Source organism: Protopterus annectens, chromosome 4.part1, assembly GCF_019279795.1.
Source record: "Protopterus annectens isolate FY-2018-M chromosome 4.part1, PAN1.0, whole genome shotgun sequence".
Lineage (NCBI taxonomy): Eukaryota > Metazoa > Chordata > Ceratodontiformes > Protopteridae > Protopterus > Protopterus annectens.
Window position 1 is genome coordinate 914,946,213 of NC_056734.1, and position 12,338 is coordinate 914,958,550.

The 12,338-nt window shown below is 35.9% G+C and overlaps 1 protein-coding gene across 1 annotated transcript in view; it reads left to right on the forward strand.

The window, feature by feature from the left end:
• The window catches only part of LOC122801341 (mucin-19-like), a 938,154-nt gene that overhangs the window by 813,566 nt on the left and 112,250 nt on the right, over positions 1 to 12,338 (forward strand). The window contains exons 43-44 of the mRNA XM_044070881.1: positions 2,140 to 2,394; positions 9,349 to 9,606. Of these exons, the coding sequence (XP_043926816.1) occupies positions 2,140 to 2,394; positions 9,349 to 9,606 (513 nt within the window). The remainder of the gene's footprint in view (positions 1 to 2,139; positions 2,395 to 9,348; positions 9,607 to 12,338) is intronic.

A 12,338-nucleotide genomic window follows, 5' to 3' on the forward strand; every position in this document is an offset into this window, starting at 1 on the left:
ATGTTATGCTGTTTAGTTTGGATGAAGTCCTGAAAGGATGAATGAAAGCATTTAATTCTTTTGGAATAAAGATTTTTGGCTTCCTGTTTTCAATGTGCAGTGGCTTTTCTTTGCTTTTAGCTATATTTTAAATAGTTTATGGTTGTTTTATTTAGTATTTGTTCTTAAAAGTAGTAGTAATGCTTCAGCCAGATTTACCTAATTATTGAAGCTAACAAAGAAAATGCAGGCTAAAACAACTAAAAAACAAAAAAACGGTAGTAAGATAGCAGTAGGTAACAGACGTTTATTGAAGCGCTTTTCGTCAGCTTTACAAAGCTGACTTCATCAGAATACATTTAATGACCACATATATATATATATATATATATATATATATATATATATATATATGTGAATTAGTTTGTTATTAGATGTTTGGTTTAATATAAATTTTGAATTAATATAAATTTTGAAAAGATTCTTTATAATTGGATTATAAATGTTTTTTATTAGTGCTATTTTAATGGATGTGTAACAGCACTTATTAGAACTGGATTTCATAGGTTTGCTGTTAAAAAAATTTTAAATATGAAAAAAACTTTTATAATTGTTTTATTTCCGAGATGTATTTATAAGGGCTGTCTCTTTAAATGTAGTTGTGTCAATTAATCAATTAATTTGACTTTGTTATATTTACTGGGTTGTTTGTTATTAAATGTATTCTGGTGAAGTCAGCTTCGTAAACTGACGAAAAGCGCTTCAATAAACGTCTGTTACCTACTGCTGTCCTACTACCATTTTTTTGTTTTTTAATTTGTTGAAGCTGTTAAGATATGAATTAAAACTTAATGTTTATTGCCTAACACATAGCACATGTGGGAAAGAGGCACATGTAGTAGTTTAAGGAAGTGAACTAGAGAACATAGAGCCAGAATAGAATGTCTTGAAAACTACAATTTAAGTGAATAATCATGTTAGGGTTGTATGATTTTTTATGACTGAAAGATTCCTCATTTATTTAGAAAATATATCTGGCTTGCAGGATTTCTGCAGATTCTCTTATGGATATGACGTTGTAAGTGTAGAACTGTAAGTACCGCACTCCTACAGTGAACCACAGCAGCAAAGAGATGAACAAATTCAGTATCAACAAAAAAAAACAAAAAACTGTAGAACTGATTCATCTCAAAAACACCAAGTGCAAGATAAAACTCAACACTTTGATAGACCTAAGCTCTTTTGTCTTCCATACAAAGACTTCATCAGAGATGAAACAAACACCCGACACTTTATAAACATACACTTTAATGCCCCAGTTTTTAAAAGATTTCTGTTGTTTTATTATTGATATAGTTTTCATTGCAGAATGGGGACGTAATAGTGATCTGTTGCTTTAACAGAAAGAGTTAAAGTGGCAAATACATCTTGATGCTACAGCAAAGTCAGAGCTAAATTAGATGGTATCTTTAAAGAGTATTCTTAAATATAGAGATGAAATGTTGAATTAATATTTATTTTATATTATTTCATATGTATTTTGAACACTTTTATATGATATAAGTGAATTTTTGATGTATATAGCTTTAATATCTATGTATATTTAATTAATGGAGGTTTTTGATTGCTGTTGCTAACTGACTATCATACGGAGATGTTTCAGGTGTTTGTTTCATTTCTGATGAAGTCTTTGTATGGAAGAAGAAAGCTCTTAGATCTATTAAAGTGTTAAATTGGTGTTTTTGAGTTGGATCAGTTCTACAGTTTTGTGTTTTTTGGTCGATCCTCATCTCTATGCCACTGTGGTTTGCTGAAGGCGTACAATAGTTTGTTTTTCCAGGTTCCTTAACAGATTTTGCAACTGTTAAATGGTTACAAGTATACAACTGTCTTTGAAAAAAAATGAGCAAGGAAGGATAACCCAGTAAATTTCCAGTTTTACTTAAAATGATTACAGCAGATCCTTGATTTGCCAAGAGTAATATTTGCAGTTGATCTACAGAAATCTACTTATTAGAAAACAATATTTTGTAAAATCTGTGTAGTAAATGGTGACTGAACCTTGAATAATCATGGCCTAGATATAAATAGGTGCAAATGCATTATTAAATGATAGATTTAGATTTGTGATCTAGTATTTTTTCCTCCTTTTTGTCACAGAACCAACACCAGTGACTAACTTTACAATTGTCACTGTTACTACCACATCAGCATCCTTATCCTGGAATGCATCACAAGGAAGTCAGATTACATACAGAGTACAGGCTACAGGATCTACATTAAGCCTTACAGTGTCAACACCAAGTGCCACTATTATAGGACTTGCTGCTGGGTCACTGTACACCTTCACTGTTACAGCATTAGCTTCAGACAATGTAACAGCAGCAGATGCAGTATCTGTCTCTGGGTATACAAGTAAGTATGAATGTACTAGCTTTCTGTGCTCATATTAACACATGATTGTGGTGTTTTATAGTCAGTAGGAATTCTGATTAAAAATGCTTTGAAATTACATATATTTTATTCATAATAGTTGAAGTTAATTAAAAACTTTATACTTGCTTAATAGAAGAGGCATTTATTTTTGGACAGCAATTAACAAGATGGACCAAAGGTGATACATTTCAAAAATAATCAACAATATTGTAAGGCATAGAGATATAACAAAAATATGTTACAAAGAGAGCCTTGATAAAAAGCAAAGTAAAATGCTATATACAGTTCTGGAGAGTGATGATTTTGGAAAGCATTCTTTTACGCATATTTGTTCTTATGCTTTAGTCCTGACCATTCCTGGGTGTCGTTCAGGTACATGACACAGCACTAGGTTTCCAAAGGTTTTGTGAGCTAATATCTAACAATCTGACATTGTATTTTCTTTTCACCTTTGCTTACCCTGTACAATAAACAATTTTGCAACTCAGCACATGGGAGGAGCTGAGAAACAGTTTCTTATTCAAGGTATTCATCTACATTCCTCTTCAGCTGCAATTTGTTTTTAAACTACTGTTTGACTGCATTGTTTTTTGCATTTTTTCCACATACTTGCTAAGATCTTGCTGACTTTTAAACTTGGTGCCTTTTTAACTGAACTCCCTACTGCAAATTGCTGTTTTCAAGCTCCTCCCAGTGCTATATCTACTAGACACTAATACCGCAAACTAATAAGGCACTGTCATTAGACACTTAATGCTTGAATTAATCTATTTCATATAATTCAGTTTTAACTAGGGAACACTGCCAATACATAAAGTGTTAATATGAATTGTGCACTGTTCTTTTCCGTATGTTTCCTTGTTTTAAACCAAAAGTCAACTGCTTGCATTTTTAATTTTATGTTGGACCTTAGTCTTGTGTTATCTGTCACAGGAGCAGGAGAACTGTGAGTAGCTTTAGAGTCTGAGCATCATTTATTTCATTTCTACTGCTTTTTACTGTTTGTATTTTACTTGGTCTGGGGGCCTTAGTCTTATAGTATAACCCACAATAGTGAGAGAATTGTGAATTGCTGCAGGATCTGAACCCCATTTATTACATTTCTACTGAATTGTTTTACTTAGTTTGGAAACCTTAGTCTTGTAGTAACACAACAATCGAGAGGAATATAAATTGCTGTAGGGATCTGAGTTTTATATGTACATATTTACTGCATTTCTACTGTTTACTGATTGGATTCCTCTCTAATTAATGTCCCATAAACTGTGCTGAGATGTGCAACAGTGGTTTGCAGTGCCCACTATAGATGCAGACAACTAGAGTTGTAAATTTCCATACGGAACAAAGCAGCTAACTAGTTCACTGATAAGCATTACCCCAATACTGTTGCTTTAGATCAATCCTAAATGTCTACTCACAGGTCAACAACTTCAAACCCTGATTGCACTGCCCCTCATAGATCACAAAAAAAAAAAAGATCCACAGCCATGGATATATACTTTCCTACTATCTCTGTAGTTAGCTGGTGGAATTGGGCATCCAGACATCCAGAGGCAACTGTCTGATGTTTACTGACAATCACCATATTCCTAAGCAGACTGACAGTATTTGAGAGATGTAATTGCACATTGCACCATGACTTTGGAGGCAAAGATCTTACATACAGACATTGAAATCTTCAAATAGGTTAACAGTAACACACACACACACACACACACACACACACACACACACACACACACACACACACACACACACACACACACACACACACACACACACACACACACACACACACACACACACACACACACACACACACACACACACTATACCTACTAAGGATCAATCACATAAAATCACATACTGAGGCTCTTAAATGCAATCTACCGAAACCTCAAAGGCTTCACTCCCCAGGACATATATAACCACATCTCACAAAGTCTCCCCCTCTAAGCCATTAAAGCAAACTGCCACACAACCCAATATACTGTCATTGGAGGTTGTATTGTGAGACACACTTATGACCCCCCTTACCAGCTTGAGCAAGGAGACAGTCACAATCAGCTGCCTATCAAGGTCAAGTGTCCACCAGATCACATATGCACTCAAAGCATTGAACAACAAGATTTAGTATCACTTTGTCATAGTCCATGTGAGTGTTAATGACCTCAGAAGTACCTCCTTGGACTATATGAAAAGAGACATGAAGGAGCTTTCAGATTTTGTGTCCCAGGCAGGTATGAGTCTTGTGTTGACCAGCATTCTACCTTCTCCAATAAAGATACCAAGATATTAATAGAAGATGATTGACTTTAATAATTGGTTTTGTTATTGCTTTCATTCTAAAGGAGTCCAATATTTGTCAGCTTGGGAGGACATGACTGACAGAGCACACAGCTTTGCCACAGATAGTTTGTACCTGTCCCCACTAGGCTTTCAGATATCAGCCAAAACATTATCCATCCCCATAGTGCCTATTTTAGACAATGGCAATCTGATATACCTTCCAATATAGATTATTTGCATGATAAACTAAAGGTGTTACTGCTCAATGCTAGAAGACTCAACAAGAAACTCAACTTCCTGGAAGTGCTCCACACCCTAGAAAGTGTTGATATTTGTGCAGTTACTGAGACATGGTTTAAAGCTGCAAAAGGCACCCTGGCAGTACAGGGCTATAATGCCTTCAGCACGTTTAGACCAGCTTCACACAAGAAGGGACAAAGAGTGGACGTGTATCAATCTACATAAAAAGTAAGCACACCTTGAGATTGGTCAAACAATATGACATACTTGATCTACTCCATGTTCAACTAACCTCAGATAAAGCCCAATACCATATCCTTGTTTGCTTTAGGTCTCTGTCTATGATGCAGGATAACAATACCACATATTTGAATGTATTACAGTCACTCATAATTCAGCCCAAAGCCTCATGAATTGTTTATTTCAACTATTCCACCATAAACTGGAATACATACTCAGCCGTCATGCAAGCTCAAAGATTCCTGGATTTTGTCAGGTGAAACACCCTGGAACAGCTAGACTGCACCACTACAAGGGGTGCAAATATCCTGGATATGGTACTTACAAATATGAGAGAACTTTGCACCCACCCCTCCCTTGTGTAATGTCCTCACTGGTCAGATCACAAAGCAGTCACCTTTGAAATAGACAAAGACTGAACTGTCAGCAAACCCCCAGAACCTTTAAGAACTTTTTCAAGGCTGATTGCCTCCTATTAGGTGATGGTATAGATAACTTCAGCCCCCCCACAATTCAGAGAAAATGGTAGTCTATGCAGAAACCCTATGCAAGCATGTAAATAACTGCAAAGAAACAGCAGTACTAAACCAAAATAAACTAATGGCAAACTCTCAACACAAGACCCCCTTGCTGAGCCCCTTCCCACTCCATATAAAAGGGTTATGCAATAAAAGAAAGAAAATTCTGAAAAAATAAGAAAGCATATGCCCAAAAGATAAAAATAACTCCCTTATCAGTCTCAACAAGCAATTCACGGGACTAATCAAATAAAGGAAGACCACGTTCAAGGCATAAATAGCCTCCCAGGCAAAGGGTGAACATAAGGCAATTTTCACTTATGTCCACAACTTTAAAGGTATCACTCAACAGAATGCTAAACTAATAATAATGGGAACTTCCTATACTGAATCGAGGGGATATAGCAATTTTAGCTCCCATTTCTCCTATCCCCCCAGGCTAGCCCAGGAAATCCCCCCTACCATTTCTTCCTCAACTATCAGTAAAGAACAGGTCCTCACTGCACTCTCTGGAGCTAAAAACACTGCATCAGTAGGTCCTGATAATAACCCAGGATACCTCCAAAATAGCTTTAAAACTGACCTGTCAGGCCCACTAGCATCTCTATTCAATCACAGCCTCCAGACAGGCTTCATTACTATAGAATGGAGGACTGCAACAGTCATTCTTCTACACAAAGGTAGACCATTGACAGCCCCAGGGATCTACAGAGCCATACGTTTGACTAGTCTTATATGCAAGGCAGTGGAAAAAATTATCATGGACCTAATGACATAGGAAATCTTCAGACACTGGACTCCATCACAACTTGGTTTCATCAAGGGCAGGCCATGCCTACTAAACTTGATGGACTTCTTTGAAAATGTCAATAGAACTATGGAAGAGGGCAAAATAGTACATACTGCCTACATGACCTGGCAAAGGCTTTTGGCACAATATCTTACTTGGGTATTATAGACAAACAAATTTAAGCATAAATCACAATTATTACTCCATGGATAGCTAAATGGTTCACAGATAGGACACATGATATTAGGGTGGGGGAATCCACCTCGACCAAGAGGCCTGTTGCTGGTGGTGTGCCACAAGGCTTGTTACTGGGGCCACCCTCATTTGGAATATACATCTCTGAAGTCAAGGCAAATGTAGATGGTATTTGACTAACCAGATCTGCTGATAACTTCAATCTGAATGCAATCGTTGAACCCCCAAAGATGAAGAAATCTTCCAGAAAGTTCTGCAGATATCCTCTGGCAGGGTCAGATGCAGAAAGATAAATGATGCCAGAACCATTGCCTAAAACTCAGTGCATCAAAAATGCATACTTATACCCTTTGGGAAGACAACCATCCCTGCAAATTACAACATTTTTACACTCTCCTAAAAGTAGACTCATTGGTAAGGGGCTTGCGAACTCAGGTTGACAGTAACCTGAACTTTGATCACCATGGTCCATGGTAGTGAGAAAATCATTCTACATGGCACAACTTATAAGTAATAGCATGGTATCCAGAGCTAAGGAGATCATAGTCTCAGTCTACTTTGCCCTCATTAGACCAGTACTCGAGTGTAGTGCACCCTTCCTCATGTACCTGACCAGGCATTTGCAACAGCTGGTGCAGCCACAGAAGTTCTTCATTAAAAGAATACAGGGTGTAAATAATATGACCTATGTGGACCACCTCAAAGCCCTGTCCCTGTACTCAGTTTCCTACAGACTACTGAGTAGTGATCTCTGCCTAACTTACAAAGCTTTCTCTGATCCAGCCCTGATATATCTGCTAATACTCACAAAACAAATAGCACTAGAATTACCCAATTTAAAGATTTAAACCTCATCAATTGCATAAATAAAATGTCTTATAGAGACAGGTGCATGTCTCAGACATTACCCCTTATCTGGAATAGTCTCCCCCTTCATGTGAAACAGATATCTTCCTTAAGCCTATTCAAATGCAGTTTGAACCAATGGATCTGAGATAGCAAATTCAGCCCTGTCTTGTCACCTGTGACCCTTATGGATGGAGTCAGTTTGTAGATACCCTAAGGCACAGGCATACACCAGAGCTGATATAGCCCATGGCCATTGATATTTGTAAAAAATGGGGCATTGATTGGCTAGACTTAAAAAAGGCTCTAGGTCTGTCAGCCTTTTAACCTGCTATGATCTTCTGATCTTAGATGGCAAAGAAGTAGTGACAATTTGTTCAGCTTCTTCCCTTATTGTCATAGTTGTATTCGATTTCCTTGCTCAAAAGTGGAATCTAACTCTGAAATTTCTTCAGGGTCAGACTATCATTAAGTGGAAGTCACTGTCTCAAAACTCCTACCAGCACAGATACTGTGGTGTCAGTGTTTAAATCTTCTTGTAAGAAAGGCAGATCATAACAACACTGATTAATGACTCCATTCACTTTTTTCCCATGATCAGTAAAGCTGCGTTTAGCGAAGGTTAGAAAGTTTTTATAACTGCACTACAGTTACTTTTCTATGACTTGTTTACTTTAGTTTTCTTTATATTTTCTTTTAACACTCTCTAAACAATCATGTTTATTGAGTATACACAAGGTGAGAGCTGTTTCATTTTTTCTGTCCATGCTTCACTGCAGCTTAATATGCTGCTATGAAGTCTTGGACTTGATATTGGCCTCTCCTCAAACTTACATGTCCTGTTGCAGAATGTGTGCTCTCCAATAAAGTATATCTTCAAGTCCAAGAAGTAGCTTCTCTTTTATGTAGAGATGCTGAAGTGAAAATAGGGTGACTGAGCTTAGTTTTGTTTTCATAGGTCATACTGTTTACTTTATTAAGAATATTACAAGAATGGCTGCAGGTGAAAGGTTTTCCTATAGATTTGGATCTTTTCTAAAATGTATATTCAAGTGTATGATGTATAATTCTGTTTGTCTTACCCATGGCATTGCATCCATAAAAATATTCAGGTTTAAGAAAAGCATTACCTAAATTCTATATTTATTTTTTTATAATAATTGTAGCATCATCCCTGAAGTTCAGTTTATTGTCAACAGCAACATAAAGTTATTTGTCATGTTCTACAGTATCATAGTCCATGAAATCCAAAACATTCTAAGTGAAAACAAAGTTCATTCCTGTTCATATTTCAGCACAAGCTAACTCTGCAGATGAGAAACAGAAAATTTACCCCAGGACTACCCCCTGTACTACTATTGAACAGAGGCAGCTCCTAAATGCTTTATCCCATGCATTAGTCCTCTCATACTGTCTATGGTATGATCCCAGTTATTCTTATTATGGGGGTAATATATCATTATCTACCATGTGATAGATATGGCCACTCTATAACCAAATGGGATAGGTTAATTTGAGGAAAGAAAATGAAATCATCTTGACTTTAAATGGCCCACAATGGCATCTTGCCTAGTACTTATCTATGAGCCTATGAACCTATAAAACAAATACAAAATGCATAACAGGTATTTGGTTTGCTGATGTCCATCCTTAGCTGTCATACATAGAAGTGAATTCTAACTGTTCATAGAGGGTATTCGCAAAGTTTGTTGGTGGAATGTTGTAGAAACATTGACAAGATAGCTAACAGCAAACAATTAGTTATTATATCTGTGATTCACGCATTTTTATTTTCTTCTTCCTATTCTGTCACAGAGCCAACACCAGTGATTAATGTTGTAGTTATCAGTGTTACAACATCCTCAGCATCATTATCCTGGAATACATCACAAGGAAGTCAGATCACATACAGAGTACAGGTGACAGGACCTACCAGTTCAAACCTTGTAGTATCTGCACCAAGTGTCAATGTCACAGGACTGACTGCTGGGTCACAGTACAACTTCAGCCTTACAGCAGTAGCTGCAGACAATGCAACAATCTCTGATATAACATCCATCGTTAGATACACAAGTAAGTTTTGATTGTGAGTTAAAGGATGTTTGAGACTTATACATATCACATTTCCAGTAAACGAGTAAACTGAAGAATGTGTGCACTTAAAATTTAATAATGTACCCCTTGCCTTATCATTTAGTCTTAGAATTCTATTAAGCAATACATGCAAAATACAGAAGTAAAACGAATCTTTACATAGAAGGATTCTGCATTTTTATGAATATACTATTTTCTAAGAGGCAGTATGATGAAAACACAGCTGAAGTAAAGTTAACCAGATTTTCACTCACAACTATTTTCTTTTCTTCTTTGAACAACTTTATTAAATTACTGCACATACATTAACAGAAAAAAAAAAAACTATAATGATGATTTTTCATGCACTATACATTGCATATGTTTTCTTTCTTTATAACAACTGTTTACTCCAACATTATATGTATTGTGCAATTCCTGACTTTTCTTATACCTCACCCATTCTCCTGAAAATTATTCTTTATGTATTGTTCCCACAACTTCCATTTATTTCTATGTAATTTCCTCCTTCCCTTTTCTAAAGATCTCACTTCCAGTTCTTTTATCCATTTACCAATATTCTATAATTGAATTACAGTTGGTTTACATTTTGATTTCTATTTTCTATTAGTTGATTTGTGGCAGCCCAAACTATTAAACTTAATAAGACCTTACTATGTCTAGGCAATTCAGATCAGATCCTGTGTCATACCTCAAAAGAATTGTTTCCTTACTTATAGTAATTTGTCGCATTACCTCTTTCTTTCTCACCACACCGCCACCATTTACTATTTACTTGAGGAAAAATTCTTTGAATCTGCTCAGGATAAACACTTCCAAGCATAAAACAGAAAACCTCTAAACGTTATTGTATACTTGGGAACCGTACATATGTCCTTCCCTTATTCCTTTGTAAACTGCTTTTCCAGTCTCTCTTTCCAATCCTTTCTAACTTCCTCTAATTGATTTTTACAGTTATTATGCAATATTTTATGTGCCTTACTAAAATCCTTTTTTATCTGCTCTAGACTTGACAAAAACCTCTACTGGAGCTGGCCATTCACTTAGGACTCCCCTATCCCTTTCTCTTTTTCTGTACATGGATATTAATCTCTGGTGCTAACTTCTGCTTGAACGTATCCCATTCTATTACCTTTGCCTGTATAATTATTTGTTCCTAATATATTGGTTGCTTGCCAGTTTTCTCCAGTAAATTCCAGCCCAATCTTGTCTATTTTTGTGCCCCTACTTATTGGCAAAATATCCTTTTTCCATTTCTGCTTTGACTCAGTTCTTAGAATACTTTCTGCAACTTTATGAATATAAGTTTCTGTATGGTTATTGTTATTCTCCTTAAGGATCTGCATCCAAAATCCTACTCTGTTCTTACTTCTAGAACTTTTGCTTTATCATTATTCGTTTTCACTTTGATTTATTACCTTCTGTTTATGTTATATGCATGCTGTATATGACAACAACAATTTTCTTGATCATTTTACATCAGTATGGCTTTGAGGTTCAGAGTAAGTTCATTGGAGTAGTCTACCTCCCGCAGATTTCAAACATTGTTAAATATCTTAAGTTGTATAGAAAAGAAAACACGGCACTACAGCTCCAACCTCTATTATGTAGTCAAAAAATATAACCCAAAGGAACTCAAAAGAATCAAAATTACAATTAACAAATCTAAGACTGAATTAAAATAAGACTAGAAACACTGAAAACTGGAAAAATATTAGTGTTCTCATTTTTTATTCAGCTTTTAGATGTGATTTCTTGCAATCAGCCATATGATTAGGGATTCCATTCATGATATAAGTTATAGGTAGAAGTATAAAGTCTTCACATAATACTCTTAGACTGGGATCACCAATAAAACTTCGCCAAGTAAGGAAAAATAATGTGAAGGTATGTATGATGCCCTTATTCATAACTACTTATGAATAAACACTGCTAACTAAGCAAAGCATGTTTTCATATTTCCAGAAGCTTTAAGTCATCCCACATCACAGCAAACTCTGCTGCTAAAAGGCACAAAAGTCACATGTTTTACAAATGTCTTCTAAAAGATAAAGTAGTAGGCTTATTCTGGAACATCAGTGGTCTTGTGTTTGCATTTAGCTTGATTAATCATGATCACATGATAAAGCAGGCTGCTACTTCATTGATTAGGTTATCACAATTGCATCACGTGTAAAAAGCAAGACCCTGAGCAATTTTATTTTAGTGCAATGCAGTAGGACTGTCTACATTGTATCAGCTGTGTTCTTGGAAATCTTGATTACATTACAGCATTGTATGGATTCTTTGAATTCATATGTTTTGACTTTCTCCTTAGCTGTTGTCTTACAAACTGTAACTCATACATTGTTTACATGAGATCCAGTAGATTAAGTACAGCAGACCAATGTAGTAGCTGTATGAAACGAGATGTTATAGTCAGCATAATTGTTATTAAGATCCCAGATGTACTAAAACCATGCTACTGTAACACAAGACAACTGTCTTGCCTGCAGGACAGTGTATGAGTGGGCTAAGTCATGGGATGACAGCTTGAAAGATTCACTTGCAAATAACAACCTTACAGATAATATTCAAAAGTCCCAACAAAGATGAAAAAAAACAAAAACAAAGTTGTATGATCACTCAAAGGGTGATACTATTAAATCGAAGAAAAGGAAAAATGATTAAAATCATGTAAAGTTACAGAGTGAGGGCTTGAAAGATTAAAT